At 36.7% G+C, this 20,063-nt stretch overlaps 1 protein-coding gene and 2 long non-coding RNA genes across 6 annotated transcripts in view; all 3 read left to right on the top strand.

The window, feature by feature from the left end:
* The first annotated feature begins 365 nt into the window (after positions 1 to 365).
* Positions 366 to 20,063, top strand: part of LOC125673062 (uncharacterized) — a 31,049-nt gene continuing 11,351 nt past the window's right edge. The window contains exons 1-7 of one of the 4 annotated variants that reach the window (XM_056158583.1): positions 448 to 500; positions 724 to 828; positions 1,482 to 1,810; positions 2,938 to 3,117; positions 3,848 to 3,999; positions 4,152 to 4,375; positions 6,765 to 8,090. In XM_056158583.1, coding sequence (XP_056014558.1) covers positions 1,527 to 1,810; positions 2,938 to 3,117; positions 3,848 to 3,999; positions 4,152 to 4,375; positions 6,765 to 7,040 — 1,116 coding nt within the window. In that variant the 5' untranslated portion in view covers positions 448 to 500; positions 724 to 828; positions 1,482 to 1,526 and the 3' untranslated portion in view covers positions 7,041 to 8,090. Of the gene's footprint in view, positions 501 to 723; positions 829 to 1,370; positions 1,811 to 2,937; positions 3,118 to 3,847; positions 4,000 to 4,151; positions 4,376 to 6,764; positions 8,091 to 20,063 lie in introns of those variants that run through there. The other 3 variants (XM_056158584.1, XM_056158585.1, XM_056158582.1) reach the window with 3 other exon arrangements.
* Positions 17,305 to 17,787, top strand: LOC130052735 (uncharacterized). The gene is made up of 2 exons (XR_008801117.1): positions 17,305 to 17,349; positions 17,526 to 17,787. It is a non-coding gene; the product is annotated as an uncharacterized LOC130052735 (long non-coding RNA).
* The window catches only part of LOC130052734 (uncharacterized), a 1,070-nt gene continuing 45 nt past the window's right edge, over positions 19,039 to 20,063 (top strand). The window contains exons 1-2 of the long non-coding RNA XR_008801116.1: positions 19,039 to 19,104; positions 20,015 to 20,063. The exon at positions 20,015 to 20,063 is cut by the window's right edge and continues 45 nt beyond it. This is a non-coding gene — a long non-coding RNA (uncharacterized LOC130052734). The remainder of the gene's footprint in view (positions 19,105 to 20,014) is intronic.

Below are 20,063 nucleotides of genomic sequence, written 5' to 3'. Positions count from 1 at the left end.
TTAGCATACTAAATGTATAGAATATGAAAACAAGTACTTAAACTTTTAGTAACTGATTTAGAACGTCTTGGAGATCTGAAAATGCTTACTTTAGAAGGAATTAGTCCCCATTTTGGCCAATTTTTAGAAAATGATTAGCTGGACAACACAATGAATTTCTTTAATTATGGCGCGTTTGTTAGTTTAATTGAAAGTTAACTTTTGGTACCTTTTGATCTGTACATGTACCGTATCTCCATTTTGATTCATTGATTTAAACGGGTTCGCAAATGGGAATCCTTGAAAGATAGAAGCCCTTTCTGCTTTCATCCTTCATGTCTCCATTTTTTTTTAAATTTGTAAATAGCTTTCTTGTTGTTAATAATAAAAAAAAGACTTCTTTTGGAAATTTCTTTCCAGCGAAGATTTCCCCAAAGAACAAAGAGAAACAACTCCTACTATTATATTATAATATATATCCAAGGTACAATGTAATCCCGCCAGCTGTCAGAACATATCAGGTTAGAAGGCATTTTTGTCATGTTGATAGGAGTGCATGTATTATTCTAGTTTGAAAATCAAACTTTTAAAAAAAAAAGTATCAATCTGCTTTTCATTATTTTTGTAATCAATTTCAATTGGCATTAGGTATTATGGCTTTAGAACGTACATAACTAATAATTCTCGAAAACGAAAGTAGCTTGAGACGTCATAGATTAATTTGCATAAAATTTGCTACCTAAGATTAATCGAAGAAATATATGGGCCAGTGTATGGACTCACGCTCCCAGGATTGTCATGTGAAAGATCTTAGTATCTCTTTAGGAAAGTGGATCCATCCGTTTACAAGTACGATTAACTTAAATCGTATTAAATCTTAATCAGTAATGATTAATTATGCCCGAATCAAACTGAAAAGTGACATTCTAGATTATCATCTGACTTGGATTTAAATCTCCTGTTGTCATGAAATACCTGAACATCATTGGTATATCTAGTTAACGTTATCATTTGTATGTGTATGGACAGTACACATAGAATACTGTGGCATATTATTATACACACACTACCTGGATTATTCTCTTTAGAGAAGTCGAGAGGCATAGCCTTCGTCGATGAAGGCTATGCCTCTCGACTTCTCTAAAGAGAATATACCTGGATTAGCTGCAGAACTGTTGTACATGTAATACACACACTCTACCTGGATATGCCAGTTTTATTTGTATTACTTTATTGATGTAGACTGAAATTTTGACTTAAATTTTTTTTCGATATCAAAATAAAAACACAACATTTGACGTTATGGTCACCATACAAGGCCTATTTTTAACTTAATGAAATATAGATCTTCAAGCATGATAATAATAATTTTGACATATTTGATATTCTGATTCTTCAAGTTTATTTCTATAAGAATCAAAACCTAATTTTGTCATATTTATGTGATAACACCCCTTTCCTCATACACTGGCTCTGACATAATCTCTTGTACTTACATGTAGGTACTAGTTGACATTGATTGTGGTAGGTTGTGAGAAGTCAAAACCATGTCACCAGGTGGAGGAGATTATGTAAACCTGATGGACATACCAAGAAGAGACGGAGAAATGAATGACGAAGAAGAGAGACAGAGAGAAGTTGGGTTGTTTCAGGAGAGAATCAACAAAGGAGGCAAACCCCTAAACATAGCATTTATTGGAGCAGCTGGTAGTGGGAAATCCTCACTGTGTAATTCAATCATGGCAGCCTTTTCTGTTGGTTGTTGGAGAGAGCGAGCTACAGTAGGGTATTTTGGTGGTCTAGCTGAACAGGTCACGCATCACTTACTGAGGTACTGAGAGAGAGAGAAAGAGAGAGAGAGAGAGGTGTTTATGAGCTAAAAGACCTTTTCCTATACCCAATTCATAGAAGGAGGGCACATTGCACATGTCAGTCTTTCAGTAGGTCTCCCACAACTTGTGCAAGAAATAACTGGGAAGCGCTTTACCTCACTGATTTCATACTTGGCAGGGTGATGCAGAATGCAATGTGCATTCATGTATTTACATAAGGGTAGGTCAGTATGTCAAAGGTCAAGGTCACTACCTGGCCATGTATATGCAACATATAGCATTTTATGTCTTGGAATTTTTAGCTCACCTGAGCTGAAAGCTCAAGTGAGCTTTTCTGATTGCCTGTTGTCTGTCCGTCTGTCTGTAAACTTTTTACATTTTATTCGACTTCTTCTTCAGAACCACTGGGCAATTATAACCAAACTTGGCCAAAAGCATCCTTGGGTGAAGGGCTTTCAAGTTTGTTCAAATAAAGGGCCATGCCCCCTTCAAAGGGGAAATAATGACAAAAATGCAAAACTAGGATGGGGGTCATTTAAAAATCTTCTTCTCAAGAACCACTAAGCCAGAAGAGCTGAAATTTACATGAAAGCTTCCTTACATCATGCAGATTCAAGTTTGTTAAAATCATGACCCCAGGGGGTAGGATGGGACCATAATAGGGGATAAAAAAAATTTACATACAAATATATATGGAAAATCATTAAAAATCTTCTGAAGAATCACTGGGCCAGAAAAGGTTACATTTACATGAAAGCTTCCTGACATTCCTGGATTCAAATTTAGCAAAATCATGGCCCCTGGGAGTAGGTTGGGGTCACAATAGGGATCAAAGTTTTATAAGCCGATATACATGTATATAGGGAAAATCTTTAGATATGAGCCAAGGTGACTCAGTTGAGTGATGTGGCCCATGAGCCTCTTGTTTCAATTTGACAGATAATGTCTAATATTGTTTTATTCACACATTACTGGGTGATAATATATTGTTGGAGTACATATATAGTTTTACAAGTATCACTTGTTTCTAATTTTTATTCTGCCATGAGCATTTGTGAATAATGATGTCTTAGTGTTGTAACCAATATGATCATAAGACATTGTTTTTAAATATTTTTTGATAAAGCTTTCCAAAAGTGGAGTATCTAGACTTTGATGCATTGTATGTCTACAACTTTCCCACCTTGGTGGACATGAATGGCTTTGAGAACAGTTCTGATGAACTGACTGAGGAACTTCTTCGCATTGTGTTCTATGGGAGACTGCCAGAAGAGGGGAAACTAATAGATGCTGTCAAATTGGCAAAGTATTCCTACTATATTCATTGTATTATTAGTGTATTAATTCACATGGCATTGGATATGTACTTGTTTTGATCATCCTCAAGTGTGCTCATATATTGTATACCTTCTCAAATTTTCTTTTCTTTTTGTAATATGTTAAGTAAGCTGGTAAGATATAAATGGTTCTGAAATAGGAGATAAGTTTCTATAATTTTTCGTGAAAGTCACTGGTTATTTGTAAACAAAACAATGTTTCTGAATTACTCTTTATCATCTGCTGTGTGTTTTGAAAACAATATTTTCAGCCTCCTTTTAGAACCGTTCAATTATTATACGGAGCTTGACACAAAGTAATCCCATGTAATTACAAGGGATTTGTATCTGTACAAATGGAGAGACATTGCCTATGCAAGTGCATTAACAGACGATAATGAATAACCTAGCCACGGAATGTCAAGAAATGTTCTATGAGCCAATGAGCTAAAAATTATTCCCTTGAATGTATAGAGTCAAGTTAGTCAAATAATGCTTTCATTAAAATTAAGTTTTATTCAAACTGTGGATTCTTGGGCTTTGTGGTGCCACAGTAGGGGTTACAAAGATAACATAGTTAATGTAACTTTATACACATGTGCCTGTGGCTAGTGTGAGTTCCATGACAATGACTCGTCCCAAAATTTTAAAGTTCATTCTTAGTTCAGTCATGTCTGAAATGAATGCCTTGAATAACCCCATTTTTGCTTTCCTTTCTAGAAAGAAGGGAATTGTGGGTTTAAGAGAGTACTACTCCCAAAATCAAGAAAATTTAAAGGTAGACAGAATTATATTTGTGGCATCAGCCAGAACTGTACTTCCAACAAGTCTAATGGAGGCAGTTAGAAATACAGCTCGTAAAGAGGGCAGAGGTAAAGAAGACCACATATTGATAACGTTTTATTAACCTTTGTTGTTGATTTCCTTTTCAAATTGTGACAGAATGCTGTATAACATCATGTTCTGTGGGTTTCTTTCATTAGGCTTTGAGATAAAAATGTTCAAATATTGTTTGTATTTTCAGTAATTCCGATCTTTGGGGTTTTGACACACAGAGATGAAGTGGACACAGGTGATGTAGAATACATGAAGTTGGAGACAGAATTTCGACATGGCCTCGGACTTCCTGAGAACCGCTTCCTGCTCTGTACGACATACTGTGACGCTTACGATAAATATGTTGGTAAAAGTCGCCTTGATCATAAACATCCTGGATTGGACATCCCTATTCTTAAGTTCATGAGACAGGTGTGTTTGTATAAATCAGGTTCATGAGACAGGTGTGTTTGTATAAATCAGGTTCATGAGACAGGTGTGTTTGTATAAATCAGGTTCATGAGACAGGTGTGTTTGTATAATCAGGTTCATGAGACAGGTGCGTGTGTATAAATCAGGTTCATGATAAAGGTGTATTTTTGTAAATCAGGTTCATGAGATGTTTGTGTATTTAAATTAGGTTCATGAGAGAGATGAGTAATTTTAAAACAGATTCATGAGAAAAATCAGGTTCATGAGACATATGTTGTTGCATAAATCAGGTTCGTTAGATTAGTGTGTTTGTGTCTAAATCAGGTTCATGAGACAGATGTGGGCATGTAAACCAGATTTATGAGACATATGAGTATGTTTAAATTAGGTTCATGAGAGAAATTCGTGTGTAAAACAAGTTGCATGAACCAGATGTGGGTGTGTTTAAATCAGGTTCATGAAACAGATAGGTACAGTGTATGTAAATCAGGTTCATGAGACAGTTGGGTGTGTAAATCAGGTTCATGAGAGAAATGCGAGTGTGTAAATCTGATTCATGTGTGTTAAATGAGGTTCATGAGACAGATGTGAGTGTGTTTTAATCAGATTCATTAGAAAAATACATGTGTAAATCAGGTTCATGAGATTGATGTGTGTGTTTAAATCAGGTTCATGAGATCGATGTTTGTGTTTAAATCAGGTTCATGAGATCGTTGTTTGTGTTTAAATCAGGTTCATGAGATTGATGTTTGTGTTTAAATCAGGTTCATGAGATCGATGTTTGTGTTTAAATCAGGTTCATGAGATCGTTGTTTGTGTTTAAATCAGGTTCATGAGATCGTTGTTTGTGTTTAAATCAGGTTCATGAGATCGATGTTTGTGTTTAAATCAGGTTCATGAGATCGTTGTTTGTGTTTAAATCAGGTTCATGAGATCGTTGTTTGTGTTTAAATCAGGTTCATGAGATCGATGTTTGTGTTTAAATCAGGTTCATGAGATCGATGTTTGTGTTTAAATCAGGTTCATGAGATTGATGTTTGTGTTTAAATCAGGTTCATGAGATCGTTGTTTGTGTTTAAATCAGGTTCATGAGATTGATGTTTGTGTTTAAATCAGGTTCATGAGATCGATGTTTGTGTTTAAATCAGGTTCATGAGATCGATGTTTGTGTTTAAATCAGGTTCATGAGATCGATGTTTGTGTATAAATCAGGTTCTTGAGATGGATGCATGTGTTTATATCCAGGCTGTGGGTTTACTGCTTAATTTATCAAGTCATGCTTTAAGTCCTTTTATCTACTTAGAAATCTTATTTTTCACTTTAAAAAGTTTAATATTCTATCAATACAAACTAAATGTATAAATAGCTGATTTTTAGCTCACCTGAACCGAAAGTTCGAGTGAGCTTTTCTGATCAGAATTTGTCCGTTGTCCGTCGTCTTCGGTGTCGTTGTAAACTTTTCACATTTTCATCTTCTTCTCCAGAACCACTCGGTCAATTTCAACCAAACTTGGCAGACAGTCTCCTTGGGTGCAGGGCTTTTAAGTTTGTTCAAATGAAGGGTCATGCCCATTTCAAATGGGGAGATAATCACAAAAATGCAAAATTAGGGTAGGGTCATTTAAAATTCTTTTTAAGAACCACTGGGCCAGAGGAGCTGACATTTACATGAAAGCTTCCTGACATAGTGCAGATTCAGGTTTGTTCAAATCATGACTCCCAGAGGTAGGTTGGGGCAACAACAGAGGATCAAAGTTTTACATAGAATTATATAGGGAAAATCTTTAAAAATCTTCTTCTCAGGAACCACAGAGCCAGAAGAGCTAAGATTTACAAGAAATCTTTCTAACATATTGCAGATTCAAGTTTGTTCAAATCATGGCACCCAGAGGTAGGTTGAGGCCACAATAGGGGATCAAAGTTTTACATAGAAATATACAAGGAAAATCTTTAAAAATCTTCTTCTCAAGAACCATTGAGCCAAAGAAGTTGGCATTTACATGAAAGCTTCCTAACATATTGCAGATAGATTCAAGGTTGTTCAAATCATGGCCCCCAGAGGTAGGTTGGGGCCACAATAGGGGATCAAAGTTTTACATAGAAATATAATGGGGAAATCTTTAAAAATCTTCTTCTCAAGAACCATTGGTCCAAAGAAGTTGACATTTACATAAAAGCTTTCTGACATAGTGCAGATTCAAGTTTGTAAAAATCATGGCCTCCAGGGGTAGGTTGGGGCCACAATAGGGAGTAAGGTTTTACATGCAAATATATATGGAAAGTCTTCAGATATGGGCCAAGGTGACTCAGATGAGCGATGTGGCCCATGGGCCTCTTGTTTGTTTTGTTATGATTTTGTTTGATAACAATCTCCATTGCTTGGATTTAGGTTTGTGACACAGCTTCAAGAGTAATCAAAGACAGAACTACCTACAACGAGGAGAGACAAACACCCTCCTCTACAACCAAACCACCAGCAGAAGACACCAAACCACCAGCAGACACCACCAAACCACCAGCAGACGACAGACAAACAAAAGAGTCTGAAGCCAGGCGTAGGGAGGACCTAAAACTGATGATGTATATGATGGGTGCAGTGATTATTGCAGTTTTTGGTTGTTTTTATCTGCTATTGTTACGGTTAAGTGGTCAAACATTGACATAGATGTCGTCAACAGTTGCCTCCACCACTGGTTGAGATACAATGGACAGCCGTCCTTGATGAAATAGAGAATCACTAATTGTGTTTTCATTGGAACATGCTCCATTTTTTGTAGATTATGTTCGATAAATACTCTCAATGAAAGGAAACACTGATTAATAAGATGTTTTAATCAAGTGTTTTATGCTACAGTGTAGTGAAATTGTTCACTTTGTTTATAATTATACATGTACCAGTATTTTGACAAATGGTACCAGATGTCTCCCTTGACTTTATTTTAACCGATTAACAGGATTTCATGTACATTTTTAAGAAACACTCTATCATGAAATTTATTTGAATAACAATGCTGCGTATACTACTGGCATGTAACATTTACATACTGGTATGTAGAGGGGTCTGATGTAACATTTTCTCATATTATAAGCAATGGAATGGTTATTGGTATTCTTATGTCATTCAGACAATGATATCTTTCTGTATATATCGTGTTTGTGGAGGTATAGAGGTAAATGGGTCCATGCTTTGTTGAGCTATAGCAGTAAATGGGTTCGTGCTTTTGTTGAGATATTATATATATATAATCGTACAGTATACACACACACACAAACACACATATATATGTGTATATACACACACACACATGTATATATGCGTGTGTGTAGCAGGAAGGGAGAAAATGCAATGGACCAGACCAGGATTCGAACCCGGGCCCCCTGAATTTCTAGTCAGGAGTTAACTGGCCACTGACGATCGAATCTGGCTGACCACTACACTCCTTCCTCCTTAAATGTCTTCACACCTGAAGACATCAACCCAGGATCTTTATCCCTGGGCAGGCATTTTCACCTGTCAGTTCCAGGGGCTGGTCTATGGCACCAAATGTAACAGGATTGGAAAAAATGCAACGGACCAGACTGGGATTAGAACCCGGGCCCCCTGAATTTCTAGTCAGGTGTTAATATACTGTACAACAATATAGTAATAGACAATGATATATAGTGGGATTTCAATAGCAGTGTTTCGGATTTTTATTAAAATTTAAGAATGCTTGCCAACATGTTGTTACTTTATTATACCCCCCGCAACAAGTTGTGGGAGGGTATACTGGAATCGGGTTGTCCGTCTGTCCGTCCATCTGTAGACGCAATGGTTTCCGGGCTCTAAAGCATTATCCTTTCCACCTACCGTCACCATATCATATATATGGACTACCCATGGGATGAAGATGTTCCCTATCGATTTTGGGGTCAAAAGGTCAAAGGTCAAGTGCACTGGACATCGAAGTAGCAATATGGTTTCCAGGCTCTAAAGCGTTATCCTTTCCACCTACAGTCACCATATCATACATATGGACTACCCATGGGATGAAGATGTTCCCTATCGATTTTGGGGTCAAAAGGTCAAGCGCACTGGACATCGAAGTAGCAATATGGTTTCCGGGCTCTAAAGCGTTATCCTTTCCACCTACAGTCACCATATCATATATATGGATTACCCATGGGATGAAGATGTTCCCTATCGATTTTGGGGTCCAAAGGTCAAGCGCACTGGACATCGAAGTAGCAATATGGTTTCCGGGCTCTAAAGCGTTATCCTTTCCACCTACAGTCACTATATCATACATATGGACTACCCATGGGATGAAGATGTTCCCTATCGATTTTGGGGTCAAAAGGTCAAAGGTCACGTGCACTGGACATCGAAGTAGCAATATGGTTCGGTTTGTCATGCCATTTGTTTTTAACACTCAGAAAAGAGGTAGTTTATACCTATTACCAACACCCTTTGGGAGATTGGCGTAAGCGGGGGGTATTCTTAGTGAGCATTGCTCACAGTACCTCTTGTTTGAGAAGAAATATTGACTAATTGTGTCATTAGATACAGAAATAATTATTAAAAGTAAAAAAAAAGAAAGATTTAAAACATAAAATATTTAGGGTTGTATTCAACAGTAACTACACAAACATAACTGTTCATTCTTACGGAACACTTTCACAGCTACTGACATCACTGTCTGAGTCATCAAAGGTAGGAGGGATATCTGCTGCATCCAGGACATGCTCGCCCCAATCACGAACACCGTATCTCTTTTCCTCATGCCTTCCTTTTGCTAGGTACCAAATAATGGCCGCTATATGTGAACACATGCCTACAACTCTTGCACCAGCTTTACATGTACAGTACCATGCGTTGACAGTACATTCCGAATATTCAATCCAGACGAAGTATTGTTTTGATGATGTGTGACGACTCTGAATTTTTAGTTTTAGCAGTCTTTCATTGTTATTATGAAAAAAATATATCGCATTCCCCTCTTCATATATCGCATTCCCCTCAATATGTTCTTGAATGTAATTGCGAGAAAGCTTTAGCTGATAGGTCCCATACGTCAAATTCCGCAACTGTTCCTCATCAAGCGTAGGGAAGTTCTGAATATCATACTCATGAACCGCCTGCCACTGAATAAATCTTCGGTTCAGACAACCGTTTGCTCGAGATCTGTTCAAAATGATAACATGGCAATCATAAACAATTTTCTACGAATTAGTTTTAATGAGTGTCTGTTTTGCAGTTGTCCTGTTTGTTTGAAGTTTAACAATCTATTAATCTATTTGTGATTGAAAATACATGTTTAGACAAATATAGCATTTTTACTGCCTCCGCCTCATCTTCCTCGGTGCTTTTGTTCAGGGGCGGTGAAAATCTGTTAGACAGCGCAGATACAATTTTCACGTAATCTCCGATAAACGGAATCTGATTTGTTGGTAGAGTCTTATCCAGGTCTCTCCAACGCTTGATTCTCGCATTTGAAGATTCCACCACCCATCGGACCTATCAATATCAAAATGGATGAAATTATTAGTTCACATCATTTTTGTAGAAATTGTTAACAGGCTTATTGATTATAAGATTTAAATTACTTACCTTTGTAACAAGTCCGCTGATATTGGCATCGCGAGTGCTCATATGTCGTTGCCCCTTTAAAAAAAATAAAACAAACCAAAAACAAAAAAAACACAAAAAAAAAACAAAAACAAAAACAAACAAAAACATAAAAACAACGGCATTTCTGCCTGGAACCCAAGATCTGCAAGCAGACACAAAACCTCATTGAACCCTCAATCCACGATGAAAATATCGTCTTCGCCGACCCAGCTGCGGATATTTTCTGCATTTGCTTTAATGATGTGATGGAGAATTGAAGCATCATTATTTTTACTGTCAGCTAGGTATGGGGCCAATATAGATACAAAGTATCCAGTGGTTGTCACAATCACCATTGGTTTGACTAGTGGTCTTCCCTTATGCATGCTGTAAGAGCGCCCTTGGCAATGAAAATTGTTGCTCTTGGCTGTGTAGATGTATGTGCCATCGATCACCAGTATAGCCTGGTTTTCCTCTATGTTCCCGATCAGAGTCTGAGGTAGTTGACGAGTGTGACCATTAATGACTGCCTCTCTTGTTATGTGCGCAAACCCAAGACTGTGGAACAAAACTGGATAAAATCTGATTAGATAGTCCAGTCTTTAATTTGCATAGGAATATGGCTACGGATTTTCTAAGACTTCTGGATGGAGTTTGTTTCACTTGATGTTCAAAGAATCGCATACAGTTTGAAAATTATCCTTATTGAGTCCCAGTAGAGCCATATAGTCAGTGTCTGTAAATCATCAAAGTCCAGATGTGCTTTTTCATTTCGATGGCATAAAACGCATATAAGACTTGGAATGGTGGTTCTGTTGATAAATGCCTGTTCTGTAGTTGGTAACTGATTCAGAATGGCATCATTTGTGAAACGACCAACTTTCAGATGGACTGGACAGCATCTATTTCCAGATGGAGTGAGTATATTGTGCTCCACGAAGACAGCTGTGTGATATTCTGGAGACACCTCTACTAATTTAGATCCTGTTTTTACAATACAATATGCATGGGTATTTGCTGTAGATTTGAGATCCAATGTCACTGATGGAGGATCGACTTGATAGATGTTTCCTGTTGTCAGGTAGCAGGGGACGGTTTCGCACTATAGGCCCGGTCAACTTTTTCAAAAAGTGGAATTACCCCGTATTTGAAGTGATATTACATGTGTAAAACTTTTTCAAAAAATGGAATTACCCCGTATTTGAAGTGATATTACATGTGTAAAAATGTATATAATAATTTTAGGATGCATGTCAAATGTAGCTGAGTGCTTAGTAAAAATGTTGATATACAACATGTAGGTGCCACCATGATTCCTAGCATATAGATGGGTGCAAATACGAAACTAAGACACGTGGTCAGTTGCTGAAGAAATTCCGGTGAAAACATGCAGGGTCTAGCAAAAGGTCTGTAGCTGTGAGGGAAGGTGGATGGCCCCATATGAGAGGTAGATTTTTGAGAAGGGCAGATAGGGTTCTTGATTGTGCACAGTGTCTAAATCCCAATGTTTGGTACTGTGATGGTGTGGGGGTGGTGCGGATTAGCCCAAATGAGGGAAAATCAAAGCAAAAAAGGGGAACCTGCTCAGAGCATGTTTTGTGCACCAGCACCAGTATTTATAGATTACATGTAATTTAGGGTCATAATTTATTAACTACACTAACATGAAATACAAGTATTGACATAAAAGGGAAATATGATTTTTCATTAGTCTGTCATAATCTGACTTTGGTGTATACCCCCTATCCACATGTTTCAAAACCAAAGAAACTGTCCCCTGCCACCTCAGTAGTGGACGAAGGCTCTAGTGATTCCTTCTGGATAGTTGAACAACATGTGGGTGTTGCAGACGATGTATGGTTTGACACATCTCTGTAGTAGATATTTCTACATTTACCGCAGACGACTGAATTTCCTTTACTCTCCAATAGAAATCTTTTCCTTAAGTATTTCCTAATGTTTTTGTCAATGCGCCTTCTCTCCTTTGGTTTAGTCCTTTTTGAACACAATACACACACGCAGTTAAAGTACTCGGTTTTTGCTCCAGGCATAGCTGCATTATATGGAATTAAAACATTTCTTTATCATCCAAGTGAAGCTTTTTTCAGTTTGAATATAATTTCATGATTTAGGTTTTTTTTTAAAGTGTTGATAATTTCTTTTTGTCCATATAATACTACTTGAAGTGCATACTCTTGAATTATAAACATCTCAAAGCAAGTCTTGATACAGACTTGTGTAGCATCGGTTTTCTTTTCTTTTTTTATTGGGGAGGGGGGGGGGGGGCAGCTGGAGAAGTTGCATGACTTCATAGAATTGTCTAAAATTCTTGTAAAAGCAGTCAAAAAGACAAAAAAGTTTCTGGAAAACAACTCAAATCACAACACATAAATGGCCATTTTTTCCCCACGTACGAACTCCAAAGTCCTGAATCGAGGGGGGAGGATTTGCCCTTCACAGCAATAGCTGAATTCATCACTCCAAGCTTACATTGTTACAGTGTCTGTCAATGACAGGGGGTTTAAAAGAGACGTTCTAACCTTCTAAAATGCATAATCATAAACAGAGAATTAATACAATATCACGTCACAAGTCATTTTGAATCTGTCTGATGGAGATGTACTTCATGTCTGATACATATATGTGTAAGTGTATCAGTTCCCGTTATTACCGAGAATGTGCAGATTTCGGCCTTATTTGTGTAAAAAGGAAATAAATGTTGTGAGTTATCACATACGCATTTCCTACAGAAGTCTTTAATCTAATTCTCATTTCATCTTTAAATACAATGTCATTATGTGTGGAAAAGATAGGACATCTACATGGTACTGGTACTGTGATCTTTGAGAAACGAAAGAGTACCCAAATTGGTCGCATATATCTCATCATTGTTTTATCTTTATTTTGAGACATGTATATGTATCGGGTTGAGATGATAGCGAAGAAGAAGTTAAATAATCATTCATATCAAAGAGTGTGTGTGTGTGTGGGGGGGCATTTTGATGATTAAAAAATGTTTTAATAAATATTGATGTATTTTGCAAAGGTCTTCCACGTTCGATCGATATCCATAAATCACAGTAAAGAAATAGCATTACACTTTATTTGCAGTAATTAAAATAAGTAGGTCAAAAACTTGAATCAATATTTTTAAAGATGTCAAAATTTCTATCTATCATCTGCATTGTGAAGCATGTATAATATTTAACGTTGAGTTAATTCACTTCATTATATATACACTCAAGGGTCAAAAGTATTTCTGCACTGCTAATTTTTGCCATTTCCCTGTATGGACTCCTGTAATCATATGGGTATTATTGTCAACAAAAATTGTTATTTATCAGACCTGATAAATACTGTCTGCAGACAGAAAAGGAAGAAATTCTTACGGATAATGGATCCCTCTACCTTAACCCATTAGCCTTAGTTCATCTTTATAAATCTGTCGTCTTGCCTTCCGTGTTGTACGGCTGTGAACTCTGGAATAATTTGTCAGCAACTGATTCTCAACGTGTTCATTGTCTTTCAACATTCCCTATGTAAATCCACACATGCAAGCTTCCACGTCAAACGAAATTCGATATCTGCGAAAGCCTTTTCAACGTCCTCCGTCTCAATGTTAAAATAGACGTAAAAAACTGCTGTTCTTTGATGACTATGTGGTGTAAACTGTGACGTCTTGCCAAAGAAATTGTTTTGGTCAGGTTATTTTTCTTTTTGTTGTTGTAAATCTTGGAAACTGCCAGCGAGGATTTGTTCCAGATATCCTTAACTTACTGTGTGTATATGATCTTGAATTCTTGTACGAGTCACAGGTGCTTGTGGACAGGACTTCCGGTACCCCCCTTCTTTTATTTTTAAATGTTCAATTCCTTGGGTATTTCGGACGTATTTTTGATAAAATATGTAACTTCAGAGTGGATCTATTTCAATGGAATACACAAATCTCGCATAGAAACCGTTTTTAAAAATGTCATATCACCGATCATGATCGGTTTCTATGCGAGATTTGTGTATTCCATTGAAATAGATCCACTCTGAAGTTACATATTTTATCAAAAATACGTCCGAAATACCCAAGGAATTGAACATTTAAAAATAAAAGAAGGGGGTACCGGAAGTCCTGTCCACAAGCACCTGTGGTACGAGTGGGTAGCCAATGGCTTCTTCCCTTCCAGATCATCTTAGAGGAACATTGTGAGACCCATAACCAACAGAAAACAGATTTCTCGCAGTCTTCAGTGAGAGGGATCCATCTTTTCTGGCGAACTCCTGAGAACTGTTAAGAGATCCGCCTGTACAAACTTCTCTTTGATTGTCCGCAAGATTTCATGGATATCTGTCGCATCTAGTGACATTTTTGCTCATGTCGCCTGTTCTTGCGTGATCACATGCGGTATCCGTGACAACTAGTGGAGTGACATAGTCTATAGTTTCTTAACATGGAGAGTTTCTGCATCGAACTGTCTGCTGAACTACACATGTGATCTCATCGATGAATTATATTATTCTGTTAGGTCGCTCTCCAAGAGCAAAGATAGATGCAGATGATGTTGAAGTTCTCAAATCTAGAAACTATCACCTTTTACCCATTACTACCGCGTCATGCATCAACATATGCCAGTAAGGAGCAACTAATTGCCAGCTCATGTCTTGTGTCTTAATTATTAAATAATAGTGATATTTCGTCGAAGGTAGTGGGACCTCCAGGGATATCCCCCAAACATCTTTGAACATTCTTCCTGTATGCGCTAATAGCTGTTTTCAATATACTGATAAAATTTCACATCAAATGTATCCTCTTCTGAAGAGGTATAAATCTGTTCGAAGCTACAAAAGCTTCTATTACACACTCAGGATCGTTATAGATATGGCCGTTCTCCTCGGGGATTTCGGGACAAGATTCTCTTTTTCTGCTTTATCATAAGCTTCCAGAATAGACGGGTGTCACATTCAGCTGCAGAATCAAGATCATGGTAGACGTCTTTCATGTATCGCTTGTTCTCCATGTTAAGGGTATTACGGAATTGTCGCTTTCCTTGCTTCTAATTACTGTTGGAGTCGTGGATCACCCCTTTGGTCTCCCTTCTGCAATCCAAATGCGGCGTAGCCTGCGCTCATTGGAATAAAAAGTTGTGTTTTTTTTGGTTGACCTTTTTGGTCCAGCCCTGACGTGTATGAGGGTTGAAGCCTGGATGCGGTATAGTATTTTGGCAGAGTCTAAAAGAAGACTAAAAGAAGACATACTATATCATTGGAGAATACATTGGTATCAGACACAGACAGGAGATTACGCTGCATTAAGTCTTCGGTGACCTGGTCGAGGTGAGTCTTTCTGTCTTGTAATTCACAATAGCATCAGAAGTTGCCTTATGTCATGCTGGTAATTGTGAATTAGGCCACACCAATTTGTAAAATAGTTCTTCGGATTTTCAAACAAAAAAAGTGAGGCGAGAGGGCGAAATTATTTTACAAATATTATTTTTAATTTTGGAGATAAAAATTATGAGGCGAGCGAATACAAGAAATATAAATATTTTTAATTGAATTAAGTGTGATTTTAAAAAGCGGGCGCCTAAAAATAAAGATCTAAAATCATCAGATATCATTTGTTTACCACATAAACTTAATATTTTTCAACTTTGTTGATATAGTTTACAATAAATAAGAAGTATTTCAGGTTTCAAAGACTATTTTCTTTATACCTAATACATGTTCTTTGCAACATTAACTGATAAGGTCTTTTTGAAGCATTTTATTTAAGTTTCATTTCTACAAACTTTCGATTCAGAGATATGCATATTGCTAGGGACACATCAAGTTTTGGCATTCATTGCAAATGCAATATCCATTGCATCGCTTTGAGCATTTTCTTGAATTTTGATATGACATCACCAAACCTTTTGTGAATTTGTCGTTAACTGTCGGTCCGGTTTAAAATAGTCATCGATCAGTACCCCTTGCTTGTTGTAAGAGGCGAATAAATGGGACGGTCCTTCAGATAGGACTGCAAAAAACTGAGATCCTTGTCACAGCAGGTTTGGCACGATAAAGATCCCTCAGTTCCATAAGCGCTGAGCATAGGCCTAAATTTTGCAGCCCTTCACCGGCAATGGTAACGTCTTCATGTGAGTGAAATATTCTCAAGAGAGACTTCAGTCAATATATAGGCTAATCAAACAATCAAGCATATGCTATCAATGTTCTCTAAATAGTGGCATCGAATAGCGCTTCAAAAGTTTCATCGGCTTCCAGTTCGATTCCAGCATAACGAACAACTTCCAATCCAGTGTTATGAAGTATCGTACATATTAAGATAGACACCATGAATAACTTAACCGTATTACACTGTTAGGAAATCTCTCGAGAGCCCGCACTTCTGTCATTTGTCAGCATATACATCAAAGTTATTTGTGCGCTTGTTGTAAAAACTAAAAAAAATATTTACGGATATTTTTGAACACGCGGGCGGATATTATTTTTTGATAATATTATAATTTGGATTTGTTACAAATAGAAGCGGCGAATCTGACGAACTAGATTACAAATTGGCATGGCCTTACACAGGAGTAAAGAATATTGTGAACATTTACGGTCTAAATCTGCCAGTACGGACAGGTGATCTGAAGTAATAGACAATGAACCCTCTTCATATATTTTGTACAAACTTGTCTATTACGCATTTGTTAAATAAAATATAGTCAAGCACAGCGGACTTAGGAATAAGGAGAATTTTTCACCTGTAACATCAAAGTCAACAGTGGGTACACCAACACCACATCGTTTAATAAACTCAGAGAAAACAAATTGTGCTTCGCAACGTTTGTGTGAAGCGAACTCATATAGCTACTGTTAATATCACTTGCTATTAACACATTACCGTATTGTTTGAAGATGGAGATAAATAATTCATGTTTTGCCTTTTTTTCATTTCCTTTATTATAGTCTTAGTTTTTCACATGACCATTAGTATAAGTATAGTTAACTGAGTCGAGATGCACTCCCTATATGGCTATACAGAAGTTTGTCAGTGGCAGAATACATGTACATAATTTCTATTCCTCTCGATCATGAACAATAACATGGTAGCACATAACCTAGATAATAGAAAACATCGGAGTTGGCATTATGAACTACAGAAGGAAAAAGAAGATTATGATTTTTTTAAAATTTAAAAACCTTATTTGAATAATTCAATCATATATTGTGTAAATCTCTAGCATCTATTTTCAATTAGGCAAAGAAAAACTTGATTCAGTCAAAAAGCCCAAGACAGGAGGAGGTCCACCCCTCCCATCACTAACACCTGGGGAAGATACTTTTCTGAACTTGTCAGTAGGCCAACCAAATGTCCATGGTTTAAATGGAGGTGTTGATACTGATGGTACATATACATGTAGAATCACTATTCAATCTCAGACTTTTAACCTTGAAGTTATCCAAATTTGAAAGGTATATTTGTATTCACCTGAGGATGGATGTTAAAATCCAGAAAGCGCTAGTGATTTGAATATATATGATTTGTTGTATGTACTGATATTGTGATATTGTTGATTATAGAGCAGCAGATTACCAACTCCATTCAAAATGAAAACAATACTTTCTGGTGAAAAGCGGTATCTTTGGAAGATTTCGTCCTCCTCCAGACTCTCAAGGGGATTACTAAGGTCCCGAAATACCCGAGGTCGTCTTAAAATGCGCTGATTTTGTCTCCTCTGACGTCTGCGTCTGATCATAGCAGCCATTTTTAATGCTTGAGAACGTTCTTAAGTCTGCATTTTTGTAGACTCAAATATTTGAGAATAAAACTGATTTTGAGAATTTTTTTTGTGCTCAACTTTTTTATGACGGCCGCTGAGTCTGAGAATGGGGAAGTTGAGAACATTCTCAGACTTGAGAATATTCTCAGACTTAAGTATGTTTTATGACGGCGGGGCCAGTGTAAAGCACATTTCAAGCTTGAAACGAAAGCAAAAATAGTTCATGTTTTATATTTGAAACAGATTTGATGTTGGAAGGCTTGTATATTATAGTGAGAAATGTTTGGTGCGCCAAACTTTCAGTGTTATGAAGCGGTAATCATTTTCACTATTGTATTATTGTAATGTTGTATTATGCTGTGTTTTAATAAAGATAAAAAGGTTTCACTGGTTGGGAAGAATTCTTTCTCATGCTTGAAAGTTAGTGGCCGAATCAGATGAAAAATATATAGGACATATTAGTATTACATCCACTAAATGAAAGGAAAAGATGATGATTACAACTTTTATGGTACATCTTGTGACCAGTCGTGTATAGAAATACTATATTACATTTTCAATCTAATGCAATATATAGGATTCACTTGTTCGGGGGGGGGGGGGGGGGGTAATTGGTCTATTGCGAGAGCTGATAGTTCTGCAGCTTTTTCAGGGCATTCCGGCATGGAAATGCAAAAGACAGGTACATCAATCGTATGGTCGTACAACCAGTCGTTATAGATCTTCAGTAGTCGTGAACTTCATCTGGAGATTGCACAACCAGTCACACCATCAATCGCCGAGTATTGCTATTAGTGGTAGGTATTGGGTCCAGCTATCGTACACGATTGGTGGTGCAGCCTTACACGACTGTTAGAGCGACTTGTCTGTCTGGTTAGCATACTAAATGTATAGAATATGAAAACAAGTACTTAAACTTTTAGTAACTGATTTAGAACGTCTTGGAGATCTGAAAATGCTTATTTTAGAAGGAATTAGCCCCCATTTTGGCCAATTTTTAGAAAATGATTAGCTGGACAACACAATGAATTTCTTTAATTATGGCGCGTTTGTTAGTTTATCTGTACATGTACCGTATCACCATTTTGATTCATTGATTTAAACAGAGGTTCGCAAATTTATGGGAATCCATGAAAGATATCTGTTTCAGTATTGTAGCCCTTTCATCCTTCATGTCTCCATTTAAAAAAAAAAAAAAAAAATTGTAAATAGCTTTCTTTCCAGCGAAGGTTTTTTTCTTCGCAGTTTACGTTTACGGGACTCTTTAATTGTGTACATAGAACAACCGTATACTACAAAGAACAAAGAGAAGCAACTCCTACTATTATAATATATGTCCAAGGTACAATGTAATCCTACCAGCTGTCAGAACATATCAGGTTAGAAGGCCTTTTGCCATGTTGATAGGAGTGCATGTATTATTCTAGTTTAAAAATCAAACTTTAAAAAAAAATAATCTGCTTTTCATTATTTTTGTAATCAATTTGAATTGGCATTAGGTATTATGGCTTTAGCACGTACATAACTAATAATTCTCGAAAACGAAAGTAGCTTGAGACGTCATAGATTAATTTGCATTTGCTCCCTAAGATTAATCGGAGAAATATATGGGCCAGTGTATGGAATTGTCATGTGAAAGATCTTAGTATCTCTTTAGGAAAGTGGATCCATCCGTTTACAAGTACGATTAACTGAAATCGTATTAAATCTTAAATCAACTAAATAATTAATAATGCCCGAATCAGACTGAAAAGTGACATTCTTATCAGATTATCATCTGACTTTCATTTAAATCTCCTGTTGTCATGAAATACCTGAACATCATTGGTATATCTAGTTAACGTTATCATTTGTATGTGTATGGACAGTACACATAGAATATTGTGGCATATTATAATATACACACTACCTGGATTAGCTGCAGAACTGTAGCTCTCTGAAAAAATATATTGACGGAACAGTTTTATTTGTATTACTAACTTTATTGATGTAGACTGAAATTTTGACTTACAATTTTGCTATACAAAAACCCCCCCAAAAACAAACAAACAAAAAAAAAAACCAAAAAAAAAAAAAACCCAGCCAAAAGTATGGAGTAATGGTCATTAAACAAGGCCTATTTTTAATATAAAGTATAAATCTTCAAGGTGAATGATAATAAGTTAGATATATTCATATTCCTCAAGTTTATTTCTATAAGAATCAAAACCTAATTTTGTCATATTTTATGTGATAACACCCCTTTCCTCATACACTGGCTCTGACATAATCTCTTGTACTTACATGTAGGTACTAGCTGACATTGATTGTCGTAGGTTGTGAGAAGTCGAAACCATGT

Source organism: Ostrea edulis, chromosome 3 (assembly GCF_947568905.1).
Source record: "Ostrea edulis chromosome 3, xbOstEdul1.1, whole genome shotgun sequence".
NCBI classification, from domain to species: domain Eukaryota; kingdom Metazoa; phylum Mollusca; class Bivalvia; order Ostreida; family Ostreidae; genus Ostrea; species Ostrea edulis.
The sequence above is the reverse complement of the archived record's forward strand: the minus strand, read 5'-3'. Positions and strand labels throughout refer to the sequence as shown.